Source organism: Ruditapes philippinarum, unplaced genomic scaffold (genome assembly GCF_026571515.1).
Source record: "Ruditapes philippinarum isolate M1 unplaced genomic scaffold, ASM2657151v2 ctg4258_1_1_1_1, whole genome shotgun sequence".
Taxonomy (NCBI): domain Eukaryota; kingdom Metazoa; phylum Mollusca; class Bivalvia; order Venerida; family Veneridae; genus Ruditapes; species Ruditapes philippinarum.
In genome coordinates, this window is record NW_026853311.1 from 112,427 (window position 1) to 131,750 (window position 19,324).

Genomic DNA, 19,324 nt, shown 5'->3' on the forward strand with positions numbered 1-19,324 from the left:
GTCTTCAAATAGTCAAGCTAAGAAAAAATGTTAAACCAGTTTTTATATGGAAAGTTAAGTTTTCAACACTACTCCATTTATCTGTATGTCAACAACAATATATATTCATCATATAAAATTAAACAACTGTAATAAATGGCATAGTTATTATCAACAATTTCCATATATAGAAAATATAAAAGGAACGTGAGTTGTCAGTCAGACAGCAAGGTCTTCTTTTCTCAGTGCTAGATAGAATAAACAATTGCCTAGATAAAGTACAAAGAGGAAGGAAGTCTTTGTCCAAGGTTTTGAACTTCAGAAAGTGTAATAAATAAGTATAAATCCATCCCAGAATTATAGGCCTCAGAAAATGACCTCAAAATATGATTCCAAAAACATGTACATGTACTTACTTGAAAGAGAGTTGTACTCAAAACTTCAACCAGAATTTTTTTTTCAGTTTCAACTGAATATTTACAGCAGTTTTGAACAATTGATATTGCATTGCTGCCTATCCTTCCATCTGTCTGTCTGTCCTTCCATTTGTCTCTCTGTCCTTCCATTTGTCGGTCTGTCCTTCCATCTGTCGGTCTGTCCTTCCATCTGTCTGTCTGTCCTTCCATTTGTCTGTCTGTCCTTCTATATGTCTGTTTTTTTTATCTGTCAGTTCTTTCGTTTGCATGTCTGTCAGTCCTTCAATCTGTATATATTTCTTAAATCTCTCTCTCATATTAAAGGAAGGACAGGCAGAAAGGACATTGAAAGCACAAAACATGTATGAACAAAACATAATGTTGATATCAAAATATAAGACAAATGAAAGATATCAAAATATAAGACATATGAAAGATATCAAAATATAAGACATATGAAAGATATCAAAATATAAGACCTATGAAAGGAAATAAAACTTACCCAGGATCCACCATCCATTTCACAATCTTTTCTGAAGGCGAATTGACAGTCAGTATATCAGACTCAGGCCTGAAAAAAATGATATTACAGCAGAATAGGGGATAGTCAACTTTGCTTTAATAAAGACAGATTTTACATTTCAAGAAATGCTTAAAAAGTTACTATTTAAATCTTCTTTCTGAATTACATTGTAATCAAATATAGAGTTTCAATGTAACACAAAATTCTGTGTAAATTTTGTTCACGAAAAATATATTAGATGCAGCCCCTCTTTTAATCCATGTTATAAATGATCTATGTGGAGATATTTTGACTTAATGGGAAATACAACTTAGCATTATTTAAAAAAATATTCAACACTTGTATTTGTCAAGTAGAACACAAGTTTTCATGTTTTTGTTTTATCTTTTTTTTTCAAGCTGATGTTTTCATATTTTTATGTCATATGTCAGCAGTCAATCCTCCTAACCAACTTTCCTGGATAACTAACAAGTAATAAACAACATCTCTGCACTTTTAATTCCAAATTATCTCTAAATTCAATGATAAGAGACATTTGACCAATATGACCTTGAGGCTCGATGTTCAACATCAATCATCACTGAAATTGACTTTACCAAATGAAAAGATTACTAATCTGATGTTCTCCATATTGAGCTTAGCAGGAATCCAACTATAAAACAAGATTAACTGGGTTTTTATAACATTGCAGAATAGATGTTATCCAGAACTCGACAAATCTGGGTTTTTTGGTACAAACATTTACCGTTATAGCTTCACTTGGTGACTTTAACATCAATAAACAAGAGCACCGCTAGGCGGAGCATTATATGCCCGAAAGTGTTTTTTTCTTTTTCGTAAGGATGAAGCATTTGTAAGACATTACATAAATTAAATAAAGTATTACCTCCTTCAAATAGCAATCCTCCTATAAAGTTTGAATATTGTGGGCCAAATGGAACTTAAGTTATGCTCTGGAAACTGTTTTCAGTTTTGAGGTAATAGCAACCTTGAAATTTGACCTTGTGACCCCAAAATCAATAGGGGTGTTCTACCCAATATGGACAATCATCCTATGAAGTTTGAACACTGTTGGCCAAACTGAACTTAAGTTATGTTCTGGAAACTGTTTTCAGTTTTAAGGTAATAGTGACCTTGACCTTTGACCTTGTTACCCCAAAATCAACAGGGGTCTTTTACCCAATATGGACAATCATCCTATGAAGTTTGAATACTGTGGGCCACATGGAACTTGAGTTATGCTCTGGAAACTGTTTTCAGTTTTAAGGTGATAGTGACCTTGACCTTTGACCTTGTGACTTCAAAATCATAAGGGTCTTCTTCCCAATATGGACAATCATCCTATGAAGTTTGAATACTGTGGGCCAAACGGAACTTAAGTTATGCTCTGGAAACTGTTTTCAGTTTTAAGGTGATAGTTACCTTGACCTTTGACCTTGTGACCCCAAAATCAATAGGGGTCTTTAACCCAATATGGACAATCATCCTATGAAGTTTGAATATTGTGGGCCAAATGGAACTAACAATTAGAGTGATTATAAGTGAAAATAAAACAAGATATGTTTGTAAAACATGTATGCCCCCTATCAGCAGCCAATTAGTCATGTGATAAGGTTATTATGCATGACTTCTGACCCAGTGATCAAACAATTAATAAGGGTTATAAAGTATCTACTGGTCATGACCTTGACCTTTGACCCCTTGACCCAAAACTCAATAGGGGTCATCTGCTGGTCACGACCAATCATCATACAAAGTTTGAAGTTCCTAGGCCTAGGCGTTTTTAGTAAATTGATCAGAAACCGTTTTTACCTACAAGGTCAATGTGACCTTGACCTTTGACCCCTTGACCCCAAAATCAATAGGGGTCATCTGCTGGTCATGACCAATCACCATGCCAAGTTTGAAGTTCTTAGGCCTAAGGGTTCTCTTATTATTGATCGGAAACCGTTTTAACATACAAGGTCAATGTGACCTTGACCTTTGACCCCAAAATCAATAGGGGTCATCTGCTGGTCATGACCAATCACCATGCCAAGTTTGAAGTTTCTAGGCCGAAGCGTTCTTAAGTTATTGATCAGAAACCGTTTTTACTTACAAGGTCATTGTGACCTTGACCTTTGACCCCTTGATCCCAAAATCAATAGGAGTAATCTGCTGGTCATGACAAATCACAATACCAAGTTTGAAGTTCCTAGGCCTAAGCGTTCTTGAGTTATTGATCAGAAACCGTTTTTACTTAAAAGGTCAATGTGACCTTGACCTTTGACCCCTTCATCTAAAACTCAATAGGGGTCATCTGCTGGTCATGACCAATCATCACACAAAGTTTGAAGTTCCTAGGCCTAAGCGTTTTTAGTTAATTGATCGGAAACTGTTTTTACCTACAAGGTCAATGTGACCTTGACCTTTGACCCCTTGACCCAAAATCAATAGGTCATCTGCTGGTCATGACCAATCACCATACCAAGTTTGAAGTTCCTAGGCATAAGGGTTCTTAAGTTATTGATCGGAAAGCATTTTTACCTACAAGGTCAATGTGACCTTGCCCTTTAACCCCTTAACCCCAAAATCAATAGGGGTCATCTGCTGGTCATAACCAATCACCATACCAAGTTTGAAGTTCCTAGGCCTAAGGGTTGTTTAGTTATTGATCGGAAACTGTTTTTACCCAAGAGGTCAATGTGACCTTGACCTTTGACCCCTAGACCCAAAAATCAATAGGGGTCATCTACTGATCATGACCAATCAACATCTCAAGTTTGAAGTCCCTAGGCCTAAGGGTTCTTTCATTATTGGTCGGAAACCGCTTTACCTACAAGGTCAATGTGACCTTGACCTTTGACCCCTTCAGGCCAAAATCAATAGGGGTCATCTGATTGGTCATAACCAATCACCATACCAAGTTTGAAGTTCCTAGGCCTAAGGGTTCTTTTGTTATTGATCAGAAACAGTTTTTAATTAAAAGGTCAATGTGACCTTGACCTTTGACCCCTTGACCCCAAAATCTATACGGGTCATCTACTGATCATGACCAATCACCATACAAAGTTTGAAGTTCCTAGGCCTTAAGGTTCTTTAGTTATTGATCGGAAACTGTTTTTACCCAAGAGGTCAATGTGACCTTGACCTTTGACCCCTAGACCCGAAAATCAATAGGGGTCATCTACTGATCATGACCAATCAACATCTCAAGTTTGAAGTCCCTAGGCCTAAGGGTTCTTTCATTATTGGTCGGAAACCGCTTTACCTACAAGGTCAATGTGACCTTGACCTTTGACCCCTTAAGGCCAAAATCAATAGGGGTCATCTGATTGGTCATAACCAATCACCATACCAAGTTTGAAGTTCCTAGGCCTAAGGGTTCTTTTGTTATTGATCAGAAACAGTTTTTAATTAAAAGGTCAATGTGACCTTGACCTTTGACCCCTTGACCCCAAAATCTATACGGGTCATCTACTGATCATGACCAATCACCATACAAAGTTTGAAGTTCCTAGGCCTTAAGGTTCTTTAGTTATTGATCGGAAACCGTTTTTACCTACAAGGGAAATGTGACCTTGACCTTTGACCCCTTGACCCCAAAATCAATAGGGGTCATCTACTGATCATGACCAATCACCATACCAAGTTTGATGTTCCTAAGCCTTAAGGTTCTTTAGGTATTGATCGGAAACCGTTTTTACCTACAAGGTCAATGTGACCTTGACCTTTGACCCCTTGACCCCAAAATCAATTGGGGTCATCTACTGATCATGACCAATCACCATACCAAGTTTAAAGTTCCTAGGCCTTAAGGTTCTTTAGTTATTGATCAGAAACCGTTTTTGCTTACAAGGTCAATGTGACCTTGACCTTTGACCCCTTGACCCCAAAATCAATAGGGGTCATCTACTGATCATGACCAATCACCATACCAAGTTCGAAGTTCCTAGGCCTTTAGGTTCTTTAGTTATTGATCGGAAACCGTTTTTGCTTTCAAGGTCAATGTGACCTTGACCTTTGACCCCTTGACCCCAAAATAAATAGGGGTCATCTACTGGTCATGACCAATTACCATACCAAGTTTGAAGTTCCTAGGCCTTAAGGTTCTTTAGTTATTGATCGGAAACCGTTTTTGCTTTCAAGGTCAATGTGACCTTGACCTTTGACCCCTTGACTCCAAAATCAATAGGGGTCATCTACTGGTCATGACCAATCACCATACCAAGTTTGAAGTTCCTAGGCCTTAAGGTTCTTTAGTTATTGATCGGAAACCGTTTTTGCTTTCAAGGTCAATGTGACCTTGATCTTTGACCCCTTGACCCCAAAATCGATAGGGGTCATCTACTGGTCATGACCAATCACCATACCAAGTTTGAAGTTCCTAGGCCTTAAGGTTCTTTAGTTATTGATCGGAAACCGTTTTTGCTTTCAAGGTCAATGTGACCTTGACCTTTGACCCCTTGACCCCAAAATCAATAGGGGTCATCTACTGGTCATGACCAATCACCATACCAAGTTTGAAGTTCCTATGCCTAAGGGTTCTTTAGTTATCACTCGGAAACCATTTGGTCTACGGACCGACGGACCGACAGACCGACGGACCGACAAGTGCAAAGCAATATACCCCCTTTTTTTCAAAATGGGGGCATAATAATTTGACCTTCAATATCAAAGTCCCTTTGAGTTTGATATACATGAAGGTCGAGACCTAACAGATGTAGTGTCTTAATATGAAGTGGATCCATTTATAAATAACAAAGTTATAGCCATTTACAGAAAGAGAAAAATAAGAGAATTTCATTAATATGACATTGACAGCCAAAGTCAATTCAAGGTCAAGGTCACATCTAAATTATTTATTATGTTTGTTTGCTAGCAAGTCTTGTTTTGTCCAAGTTTAAATTCAACCTGTACATAAATAACAAAATTATAACAATTTAACCAAAATTCAATAATTTGACATTGATGGTCAAGTTCAAGATCAGTTCAACCTTTGTCGAAATGTTGTTTTGTCAAAGTATGAAGATAATCCATTTATCAATTACCAAGTTACAGTCAATTATAGCAAAAATCAGTGAAAATTCAATAATTAAACCTTCAAGGTCAAGGTCATAAAAGAGCTAAGGTCAATTTGAGTTTGATATACATAAAGGTCTTATCCTAAAGAATGTTATGTCTTCACATGAAGTCAATACATTCAATAATAACAAAGTTATAGCCAGTTACAGCAAAGAAAATGAAAATTTCAATAATTTGACCTTCAATGTCAAGGTCACTTATGAGTGAAGGTCAATGTCTGTCTAGTTTGTTTCAAGGTATGTTCAAGTTTGAAGATAATCCATTCAAAAATAACAAAGTCATAACCACTTATAGTAAAAGACAAGTAAAATTTAGACTGAACTTTAAGGTCAAGGTCATTTATGGATGAAGGTCAAGGTTAGACTGGTAAACTTAAAGGTCTTGTCCCAAGAGTTGTTGCTTACAAGTATGAATACAATACACCAAGAACTTTCAAAAGTTCTGATCAAGTTTGAGGACGACAAATGCCTCCGTGACTGAAACAACACCTCTCTTTCTTTCTCTTTTTTTTTTTTGAAATTAAACTAAAAACAATATGCCATCCTGTGGTGGCATTTCTGTTACATAAAATCATTATCTACAGTTCATCTGTAAGTACATTGTCCTTTACAACTTTTGCAACGTTTTATGTAAAAAAAAATATTTAGTGTTGTAAAATGCATGTAGCTTGAAGGCCAATCAAAAATAGATAGGAAAACAAGTTTACCTGGTATCTGGCTGTGGTATTCCTTTAGGATTTTGATCCAAGAACTCTGTGTGCTGGAATATTACAAAGCAAATTACTTAAAGTATGTTTTAAGAAGTATAGGATTAAACTCTAAAGGTTTCAAAAATATGTCCTGGACAAAGTTTAAAGTGCAAAATGAACAAAGGGCAATAACTCCAAAAAGGCAAAGCAGTCATGGTTCTACTGGAGACTGCTTAAAATGGCAAATCCATAAGTTATACATATATTGTTAATACCTTTAACTGATTCAGTTTTGTATTTTTTTCAAAAGGACTTTTTCATGCTTACTATGGGGATATATCTTCACCTTCACCAACAGGAAGTCTTTCTAAATTTAAGAAAAGTTAACCAGTTATTGCATAAATGAAAATTCTAAGCTTATCAGCTTAATGTACAGAATCTGTTCAGACTGCACAAATGTGCATGTTGACTTGGCAACTGGTGTTGATTCCTGCACTGTACAGGAGAGAAAAAGTTACCTGACAAGTTGTTTGCCTTGTGATTGCTGTTCTCTTCATCTTGTTGAGAACTTCAAGGTAACGTGTAAACCCTGTAACAAGTTGCTTCAACTCTACTGTTGTTTTGTCTTCATAAATATCACACCTATATATAAACAAAATAATTTGCTTAATGAACAACCAATGTAACCTGTTTTGTCATTAATTACCTCAAACAAAATGTTCTCTTTGTCGATTAATTTACCTCAAACAAAAATGTATCATTTTGACTGCATGCATGTTATTTTAAAGGGTATCCATATCAAAATACTACAATAAAGCAGTCATCTGTATAGAGTCTGGTCAGATTGTATAGAGTCTGGTCAGATTGTATAAAGTCTTGTCAGATTGAATAGAGTCTGGTCTGATAGTATAAATCTGGTTAGGTTGTATAGAATCTGGTCAGATTTACAGAGTCTGATCAGATTGTATAGAGTCTTGTCAGATTGTATAGAGTCTGGTCAGATTGTAAAGAGTCTTGTCAGATTTGTAAAGCCTTGTTAGATTGTATAGTCTGGTCATATTGTATAGAGTCTGGTCAGATTGTATAGTGTCTGGTTAGATTATATAGTCTTGTCAGATTGTATATAGTCTGGTCAGATTGTATAGTGTCTGGTTAGATTATATAGTCTGGTCAGATTGTACAGAGTCTGGTCCCATAGTATAAGTCTGGTTAGGTTGTATAGTCTTGTCAGATTGTATAGAGTCTGGTCCGATAGTATAAGTCTGGTTAGGTTGTATAGAGTCTGGTTAGATTGTATAGAGTCTGGTCAGATTTGTAAGGTCTTGTCTGATTGTATAGTCTGGTCATATTGTATAGAGTCTGGCCAGATTGCATAGAGTCTTGTCAGATTGTATAGAGTCTGGTCCAATAGTATAAATCTGGTTAGGTTGTATAGAATCTGGTCAGATTGTATATAGTCTGGTCAGATTGTATACAGTCTGGTCAGATTGTATAAAGTCTTGTCAGATTGAATAGAGTCTGGTTCGATAGTATAAGTCTGGTTAGGTTGTATAGAGTCTGGTCAGATTGTAAAGAGTCTGGTCAGATTGTATAGAGTCTGGTCAGATTTGTAAGGTCTTGTCTGATTGTATAGTCTGGTCATATTGTATAGAGTCTGGCCAGATTGCATAGAGTCTGGTCAGATTGTATATTGTCTGTTCAGATTGTATAGAGTCAGTTCAGATTGTATAGAGTCTGGTCATATTGTATAGTCTTGTCATATCATATAGAGTTTGGTCAGATTGTATATTGTCTGTTCAGATTGTATAGAGTCTGGTCAGATTGTAAATTGTCTGTTGAGATTGCATAGAGTCTGGTCAGATTGTATATAGTCTGGTCAGATTGTAAATTGTCTGGTGAGATTGCATAGTCTGGTCAGATTGCATAGAGTCTGGTCAGATTGTATAGAGTCTGGTCAGATTGTATAGAGTCTGGTCAGATTGTATAGTCTTGTCAGATTGTATAGTCTTGTCAGATTGTATATAATCTTGTCAGATTGTATATAGTCTTGTCAGATTGTATAGTCTTGTCAGATTGTATATAGTCTTGTCACATTGTATATAGTGTATAGTCTTGTCAGATTGTATAGTCTTGTCAGATTGTATATAGTCTTGTCAGATTGTATAGTCTTGTCAGATTGTATAGTCTGGTCAGATTCTATAGTCTTGTCAGATTGTATAGTCTTGTCAGATTGTATATAGTCTTGTCAGATTGTATATAGTCTTGTCAGATTGTATATAGTCTTGTCAGATTGTATAGTCTTGTCAGATTGTATAGTCTTGTCAGATTGTATAGTCTTGTCAGATTGTATATAGTCTTGTCAGATTGTATATAGTCTTGTCAGATTGTATAGTCTTGTCAGATTCTATAGTCTTGTCAGATTCTATAGTCTTGTCAGATTGTATAGTCTTGTCAGATTGTATATAGTCTTGTCAGATTGTATAGTCTTGTCAGATTGTATATAGTCTTGTCAGATTGTATATAGTCTTGTCAGATTGTATATAGTCTTGTCAGATTGTATATAGTCTTGTCAGATTGTATATAGTCTTGTCAGATTGTATAGTCTTGTCAGATTGTATAGTCTTGTCAGATTGTATAGTCTTGTCAGATTGTATATAGTCTTGTCAGATTGTATATAGTCTGGTCAGATTGTATATAGTCTGGTCAGATTGTATATAGTCTTGTCAGATTGTATATAGTCTTGTCAGATTGTATATAGTCTTGTCAGATTGTATATAGTCTTGTCAGATTGTATAGTCTGGTCAGATTCTAAAGTCTTGTCAGATTGTATATAGTCTTGTCAGATTGTATATAGTCTGGTCAGATTGTATAGTCTTGTCAGATTGCATAGAGTCTGGTCAGATTCTATAGTCTTGTCAGATTGTATATAGTCTTGTCAGATTGTATATAGTCTGGTCAGATTGTATAGAGTCTGGTCAGATTGTATAGTCTGGTCAGATTGTATATAGTCTGGTCAGATTGTATATAGTCTGGTCAGATTGTATATAGTCTGGTCAGATTGTATAGTCTGGTCAGATTGTATATAGTCTGGTCAGATTGTATAAAGTCTGGTCAGATTGTATAGAGTCTGGTCAGATTGTATAGTCTGGTCAGATTGTATATAGTCTGGTCAGATTGTATATAGTCTGGTCAGATTGTATATAGTCTGGTCAGATTGTATAGTCTGGTCAGATTGTATAAAGTCTGGTCAGATTGTATAGTCTGGTCAGATTGTATATAGTCTGGTCAGATTGTATAGTCTGGTCAGATTGTATATAGTCTTGTCAGATTGTATAGAGTCTGGTCAGATTGTATATAGTCTTGTCAGATTGTATATAGTTTGGTCAGATTGTATAGTCTGGTCAGATTCTATAGTCTTGTCAGATTGTATATAGTCTTGTCAGATTGTATAGTCTTGTCAGATTGTATAGTCTTGTCAGATTGTATATAGTCTTGTCAGATTGTATATAGTCTGGTCAGATTGTATAGTCTTGTCAGATTGCATAGAGTCTGGTCAGATTGTATAGTCTGGTTAGATTTAATTTCCGCAGAAAATTAAATTTTTCAATGTGTATGCATCATGCTTTTCTAACAATATTACTAATTATGCAGTGGCCCTGTGTATCTTTGCTACCGCAATTCTAACATTTAGGAATATAACTCAAGTTTTACCTAACTGCACCTTCTATAATCTTCTTGGTAGACTGATTTGAACAAGGTAAAATATAAAACCGACTTCTCCAAAACTTCAATGACTGAAAACAAAATAAAATATTATGATAAAATTCTATCCAATGCACACTTATAAAACCAGCCCTTGCAAGGGTTGAACACTGCTCTGTTTATTAAGTAGTCTTTCTCTCAAATCAGTGTTAGATGCTTTGGTTTACACAGAATTTATTTTTAGTCTGATTACGTAGGAAGCTTAAAGCTTATAGACCAATTCTCGAATCTGTTCCTGGAACCAACCAGTACTGGGCAATGAGTGTTGAATTTCTTGCTCATGGAAACAAAGCTTTTCCCCCGACAGGGTTTGAACCCACAAGGAAGCCATCCGTTAATCACTAGCTATGCCACTACTCATGTTAGTTTATTTTGTGTATGGGCTTTCATGTAATAAAATGAATTTAAACAGCATATAACACAGCATACCTGGATGAAATGTACATCACCTAAGCAGATTGCCATGTTGTTGTGTTTTTTTTTTCACAGAATATAAAATATATCATTGATAAATTGTCATAACATGACTTTAAGCCCATTTAAATACAAAAAGAACAGTTCAAATCTAACTCAAGTAGGCTTATATTTTCTTATTTGCACTGCTTTTTTTATGGTCAAAAAGATATTCTTTTGCAACAATAAACAAGACAAAATGTTGTCAGTATATGGATTTTCTTTAAAAGACTATAAAAAGGTAGATCTACATTCATTAATATTCATAAAATTTAAATTTGAAAAGACTTTAGAAATTTTTCATCAGTTGGCTTATATTTTTTAAACTTATACTGTTTTTGACAGAAAAAAGATTTAATTTAACAACCATCAACAAGACAAATTGGCGATTAATTTAAGAAGTCTTCTTAAAGATGTTTTTGGGAATTTTCATATAGACATATAGGCAAAATTAAAACTGTTCAATAGAATTTCTTTAAACTTGGCATGTTGATAGAATATGATAACAGAAACATTTTAAGTTTAACATTTTTTTGTTAAATTCAAGGGCAGATAATTTACAATGAATGGAAACAATACAATTGTTTTTCTTATTTTCATGAAGCTTACCTTTGTTTTAGTTGATATGCAAAATTTCAAGAACAAATTTAGAGTGGGTAGTTTTTATTCCCACTTCTTCTTTTAACCTGTGCATTTTTTCTTAAAAAATGGCCTATTTTAAAGTACCTTTATTGTCATTGTAAAAATTAACAGAAACGATGTAAGGACTTGCATGTTATTATGTATTGTACTCAACAATAAAAAGAAAAACATAATCCAGAAGTAAAAACAAGAATTCATTTAAGTATGTATAAGTTATCTGCCCTTGAAATAACTTCAAATAAGTAGAAAAGTCTGATTCAGAGGCAGATAACTCAAAAACGAGAATGGTGACCCCAAATTTTTTCTCGCTTAAAATGTTTCTGTTATCATATTCTAATAACAACATGCCAAGTTTAAAGAAATTCTATTGAACAGTTTTAATTTTGCCTATATGTCTATATGAAAACTCCCGAAAACGTCCTTAACAGCAAAGCATTCACCAGACTGGACAAGAAGATAACTGAACGCTTATCCCAAGTTGCTTGTGCTATTATATATATCCCATATTGACAACATTTTCATACATACATCCATGAGACCAAAGTCGCCCTCGCCACGTGTACAGATATATTGGTCGAGGTAATTCCAGTTGTAACTCTCGAGTTTCTCGTTGCGGAATTCGCTCCATGATATGTCATAGTGGAAAGAGTCTGGTGCTTGGAATCTGTACTTATAACTGTAACACATCTGCGAGTTTGGATGCCTACAATAAATTATAGTAATATATAGTAAAACCTGATAACAAAGAACACCCAAGGGACAGACAAATAATGGTCTTTATAGACAAGTGGTCTTTATTTGGAGGTTATTTTATGCTATTTTAACAATGAAGAGTTATCAAAAAGTGACCTTTATGTGCAGAGTTATCTTTAGTCAGAAGTGGTCATTAAACAGGTTTGACTGAATAATGGAAAGTAACCATAACAATATGATAATGTGTCTAGTTTGATTTTGAATTATGGACAGTAGGGTTGAGATGTTTTTAAACATTTTTAGACAGGTTCTTAAAGTGAAGACTTAATTATCATGAAAATGAAATTAAACCATTTTCCACTTTATTTCATTCTTCATCTGCTATGCTTTTAACTACAGAACTACATGTTGAAATTTTCAGGGTACATGTATTTAAAGCAAAAGCAATACAATAAAACAGCTAGCAATGAACAATCTGCTCTAATTGCAAGTCGTCTAGAAAGCATAAACTGGTAAATAACCTGATCATTACTTTTATCATAAGAATAATATACTTTGCATAAACAAAAATAATGATAATATTATAACAACCAGTAAATTCAAGAATTTTTCTGTCTTCCCTTTTTTATCCCATTTTCACAAGCATTTTTTAATATAAATATTAAAACTATTCACTGAAATATATTTTTTAATACATTTAAATAAAATGCTCTCATTCATTCATTTAGATTCATAAATTGAGCTGTGTCACGACAAAACCAACATAGTGCGTTTTGTGGAACAGCATGGATCCAAACCAGTCTGCGCATCCGTGCAGTCTGGTCAGGATCCATTCTGTTAACTATCAGTTTCTCTACTTGTTATAGGGTTTGTAAGCAAACAGCATGGATCCTGATGCGCAGGCTGGTCTGGATCCATGCTGGTCGCAAACCCATTATGTTGGTTTTGTCATGGCGCGGCTCAATTTTTTTTTATACCAACCTTGGCCTGTATCTGGTGACAGTAATTGTGGGTCCTGTCAACGTTAACTTGTGGAAAATTCTTCCTATACTCAAATATACTTCCTCCTGTTCATAAAAAATAAACTTTTTATTAAACTAGAACTAGCTAGGAATGTTCTTTCTACTAAGTCAAATATAAATGATTCAAATGACAAAGTGATTCCTTTATAGTCTGTTCCATCCCTTCTATGTTTATAGTTGGTGTAATAAACTAATATATATTATACACTTACAATGTTACCAAATCAAACATAAGTTTAAACTGCTTCAATCATCTTTTTTTTATCTTTTTGTAACATGGGACTAAAACAATTTTATCTGAATTCTTCTTATACTTAGTCTATTAGTAGCATTACTGTGTCTGTGGCTGTGGTTCATACTTACTGCCTGCTCTTCTCTAGGTCTTGCTCTCATGAGACCTGACATGTGGGATACCTGAGGACTTGAACCCAGGTAGTATCTCTGATTTGTCTGACTAGACCCAAAAATTTGAGGACCACTGGATGGTTTCAACATTGTTATTAACTGGAAACCCTGAAAGTACAACATTGCTGCATTGTATAACAAGAGCACCGCAATGATGGGGCAATAAACACCTGTTTGTAAATTTGTTTGAGTAATCAAAAAAAATCTTTCAGTTAGGGAAGAGACCCTTGCAATCAAGAAATTTGTCTGAAAAATGTTTTACTTAACTATATTTTATGATACTATATGACCTTCAAGGTAGAGGCAATTTTGTACATGCATGATTCATAAAACATTTATAAAGGTCTACTTGGCAATGCTATATGCAAAATAATTTTAAGAGGCAAATTATTTATCCATAAAAAGATAAGATGTGTGTTCTTTTACCATAGTCTATATCAAGATGATAACAGTCCTTGGTTTCACACATCATCTTATTATAAGTAATATTTCTTCCAAAAAATGTCTTTCTATCGGTTCAAAAGATACAGAGCTGACACATTTCATACAAAATGACTTAATGTGATCATGACCTAAGGAAGGTCAAACCTGAGGTCTACACATCGTCTCATTATGGTAAACATTTCTTACAAGTTGTTTCAATATCCTTCCACCGGTTCAAAAGATACAGACTGGACATCAAATAGAAAACTGGACAGACAGACAGAAATTACAAATATTCCTCAAATATAACTCATTTATAATGCTTTCTTTTCAGAAATTCATTTTGACTTAATCAATTTTGACCATACCTGCGCAAGTCTCTGAGATATCAACTCTTTAAACACCTCCTTTGTACTTAGTGGCTGTTTTCTGAAATATTTCTCATCTTCGGAGACAGGTGGACTGTAATACAGAAAATAATACAAATTATGTTCTATGGTACCATTTTTCTAATTAACAAAGACTTTGCTGGGGGGGGGGGTACATATCCCCCCTGGGGGTGACAACATATCCCACAATGGCAAATTCAAAAGAAGAAATCACTGGTAAAAAAAATGCCTTCCAGATAAATCCTTCAAAAGTAACCATACAGAAACCAATCATTTTACAGAAAATTTGCTTCTTAAGGGGCATAACTTTTTCAATAATATGTTGATTGCAGCCAAAATCAATCTTAACCTGAGCTTTGATATAACATACTTACATACCACATATAAACACAATCATTGATATCCTTCAATAACCATCCTGTGAAAACCTATGATTTCACAGAAAATTTGCTTAAAAGGGGGCAAAACGTTATGAATAATAAGTTGATTGCTGAGAAAATTAAACTTAACCTGTGTTTTGATATAATAAACATGTACTTGCATACCAAGTATAAAGTTTAACACAGTCATTGAAATCTTTCTGAAGTTATCCTGCAGAAAGCAATGATTTCACAGAAAATTTGGTTAAAAAGTGGCATAAATCAATCAGTAAGATGATTGCAGTGAAAACTGGTAAAATAAAACAATTATTCACAAAACATCCTGCAGAGACCAACTGCCTACTGAAAGACAGAATGACTGATATTCTAGCAAGTATTTTTATGTGGCTATTTTAAAGTTCGACTCATTTTTCTTTTTAGCCACATAAAAGCATTACGGAATGAATGACTTCAAAGGGAGAGTACAGTTACCTATTGTTAATCTTGCCAAATAAGTATTGCAGGGATTGACATGTGACCGAATTGGAATAACGGGCCATTTCTTTTGTTATTTTTGCTTGTTTCCTTTGCCATTGGCCCCTTCCTCTATTGTTATGATATGAACTCTTTTGTTCTATATTGCTCTGTTTACAGTTAGATGGCCCCCTTTGCCTATTTGGTAATGTGGACAGACAGACAGACAGACAGTCCCAATGCCATACATTAATATGCCCTGAAGTTTCTTCGGGGGCATAAAGATATATTATGTAATGATGCAAAAAAATTAAAAGCTTTGCAATCAATGCATAGCTGCTTAATATGTGTAACTTAACCCTGAATGTTGACCTCTGCAGTATTCTTTTAATTAGCTTATTACCATTTGGATTTTAATTTTCTAAGGCCAAGTTTAGCAATCAAAGTATTATCAAGTTAAACTGCTGATCAAAACTTCTGTTAAATTTAAAAATCGAAAAAAAACAAAAATCCAAAAGAACACAGAAAAGTTCAGACAGGCTTGGTTTGATTGAGTCTGCCAAATGGCATCGAAATATCACGCTTTGATCACAGCATTGAAAATCTTGTTTACGTTAATAAACTATGATCAAGTTCAAATTCTAGTGTTATTGAAACACATGCTGAATGTTATTTCAAGTTCAATCCCTTGTGGTATTTCTACATTTACATAACAGAAATATCAATAACAAGTTCAATAACTTTGCTGAAGTACATGATAAATCAATCACATAGGATACAAACAACTGCAACTGACAATTCAATTATCATATCTACTGACGTTGTGCAAGATGTGTTAATTTCTCTGGCATGTCTCATTATAGTTACATTTTCAATGTCCAGTATAAATAACAGCTTGTCTGTTATGAAACAGTAGCTTGTCTGTTATGAAACAGTTATATAAATGTAAAATAAAAACATACATATTTATAAATAAAACTCAATTCATGACCCTAGTCTGATCCATTAAAATCAAAAGTTGAAGGGGATATTGTTGGAAGGTTGGGGGATCATTCTTGGCCCCATAGGCATTGGTTATATAACTTTTAACTTTTGTAGATGTCTACAGGGCAATGCTACATGCCATGTAGTTTGTTAAAACAGATTTATTAATTAATACATGTATACTATAGTATCTATGGAAACAAATTAAGTGACCCCGGTAGGGGACTTCTTAATGTAACCCGAGGTGGTATACTGGTAAAATTTATACCAGGTGTGTACATAATAATCATTAAATGTAAATTACATAAAACAAACACACTTGTAAAACATTATCAAAACACAAACAATTGAGCCGCGTCACGACAAAACCAAAATAATGGGTTTGCGACCAGCATTGATCAAGACTAGCCTGCGCATCCGCGCAGTCTGATCAGGATCTATGCTGTTTGCTTACAAACCATATTATAAGTAGAGAAACCTATAGCGAACAGCATGGATCCTGATCAGACTGCGTGGATGTTGGTTTATGTTGGTTTTAAACCCATTATGTTGGTTTTGTCGTGACGCGACTCAATTATATTTAAATTACAAAATAAAAATACATCCACACCGCAGATTGAAAACTTCACACACTGTTAATTTCATTTCAATCATACAACTTTCTCAAAACTCTCTCCCAAACAACCAACACACTTCTGTTTATTAAATACATCCCTTGACCATTCATTGTAAAAAATTTTTCTTGTTTCTGTGCTAGTAAACAATACTAAAACAGATTCCAGTAATCTCACTAATTTCCCACAAGGATTATGGCCTGTCTTCGCTTATTGTATCACAAACCAACATAACATTGTTCTCACTATGGCAAAGTTGACTGCAACCCATCTTGGCTCAAGTACCAGTATATCTTCATAAGATGTATATAATTACTAGTGTTTTCTGCCTTTAAACTTTTTAACTGAATTGCAAACAATTTGAATTAGAACAGTGTAAAAACAAAGCTCATAACATGAAATGCTACAAAGATTTTGACTACTTTAGGCTTGTATCCCTCCTACAAAGATTAGTCTCTCAAAAATACCATGTACTATCAATGTCTATTCTGGACATTATATAATGAGACAAGTATTTGGAAATTTAAAAAGCCTTGTTATCTTTTCATCAAGTCATGCAGGCACATTTGCGCCGGTATTTTGTGTGAACGGAGTAAATGGGTATCTTTTTTATCTGTAAGATAGGGTATATAAGAGAAATATATGCGGTGAACATTAAAGGGACTCCACTGAGGTTTAAAAGCCTAAAAACAACATTTGAATTTCTTACATAAATGAGCAGGAACACTTATACAGAAATATATGCAAAGATAGTTAAGAAATATACTTTGAAATAAATTGAAAATCGTATTTTTATGCTTTTCTTAGCACGATTTTAGTTCTCATTTTGGGTCATAATTTTACAATTTGAATAATTATTCTGGAAAAACGAAATGCGCGATTGATCTGAAATTTTGCACAAAGATTAGTGGTCTAAACCTACATCAAATGGTACATTTATCTGGAAAAAATATTTTCAGTCCAATCATGTCAAAATACCTCAGTGGAGTCCCTTTAATCAATGTAAATTTTCAAAATAACTCAATTTAATCAATCAATCAATCAGCTGCCAACTTATATAATGTCCCCCGCTTGTTTTTTCCATATCTAATATGCAAAAAACAAATTACATATTTGACAGTGACCACAATCTTCTGTTATCTTTTCTTGTACTTTTTGCTTGGAAAAGTATTTTTCATATCTCCTGTGTCTTAACTTAAGACAGAGTTCAACTAACTCATTAACAATTCAATAAAAACAGTGAATAACATAGCTTATATAAGAAGCATTATAAAAGACAAAGGATTATACAAGACATAGTATTATAAAACAGCTGTCACGCAAAAGTGACGAATGCCCCTGAAAAGGGGTTTCATAAGTATAGCAGAAAGGTTTCGTAAGTATAGCAAAAAGGTATTATGAAAGGAAAAGAGAATAAACATAAGTAATTGCTTGATATTGTTCTTATGAAATGAAGTGCTAATCATAGCACTCAACAAAATTCTTTTCCAGGGTGGTATATTGTCTGGCCATACATAAAATTTAACCTTGTAGGGGACATAATATATTTCTCTTGTGTAACAGACCACACAAGCATTTCAAGGTTGGGGACAGTCTTAATTTTTTCATAAATAAGAGCTCTTACAGAGCTTATTGTTTCCTGTACAAAGCCTGAACATAACAGATTGATCTGTGAAATACATGTAGTTATTAACTGGAAGACATCTTCTGTATTTTTACTGTCTTATATTAACCTCTATGAGCTTTTTAACAAGTGACTAAATAGTGTGACTGCCTTGTGAGAATGAGTCTTGATGTGGTAGACAATTTTGAGCCAAGTTATTGAAAAATCCAAAATTACAGTCCGAACACGAATGTGTACCCTTGAGAATGAGAACCTTCAAATTATAAGTGTGACTTTGACCTTAAAGGTAGTGACATGTGTCTTGAAGGCAAAATATCATCTTCATGTGGTAGACATTACATGCTAGGTATTTTAAAAATCCTTCCCTGCATGACAACGTTACAATCCGAATACAAATGTGTGTACCTTTAAACAATCATTGTGAGAATATGAACCTTCAAACAGTATGTGTGACCTTGACCCTTGAGGAAGGGACATGGGTCTAAGACGTTGCGACACATCATGATGTTGTAGACATGTGTCCCAAGTTATTATAAATCCTTCAAAGCATACAGTCAGGACACAAGTGATGTGTAAGTGGGGACGCACAGATGGACAGACAGACATTGCGATTTTAATATTCCACCCTTTAGGGCATAAAAAGACATGATATTATAAAAGAAATGATTTTATGCAAGACATGATATTATAAAAGACATAATATTATAAAAGACATGATATTATACAAGACATGATATTATAAAAGACATGATATTATAAAAGACATGATATTATACAAGACATGATATTATAAAATGCATGATCTTATAC

General features: G+C 34.3%; 1 protein-coding gene across 1 annotated transcript in view; it reads right to left on the reverse strand.

The window, feature by feature from the left end:
* Window positions 1–19,324, reverse strand: part of LOC132736468 (GATOR complex protein Iml1-like) — an 80,624-nt gene that overhangs the window by 23,366 nt on the left and 37,934 nt on the right. The window contains exons 23-30 of the mRNA XM_060723611.1: window positions 14,439–14,532; window positions 13,606–13,755; window positions 13,202–13,287; window positions 12,056–12,230; window positions 10,382–10,464; window positions 7,189–7,312; window positions 6,689–6,741; window positions 898–966 (exon numbers count right to left, since the gene is read on the reverse strand). Coding sequence (XP_060579594.1) covers window positions 898–966; window positions 6,689–6,741; window positions 7,189–7,312; window positions 10,382–10,464; window positions 12,056–12,230; window positions 13,202–13,287; window positions 13,606–13,755; window positions 14,439–14,532 — 834 coding nt within the window. The remainder of the gene's footprint in view (window positions 1–897; window positions 967–6,688; window positions 6,742–7,188; window positions 7,313–10,381; window positions 10,465–12,055; window positions 12,231–13,201; window positions 13,288–13,605; window positions 13,756–14,438; window positions 14,533–19,324) is intronic.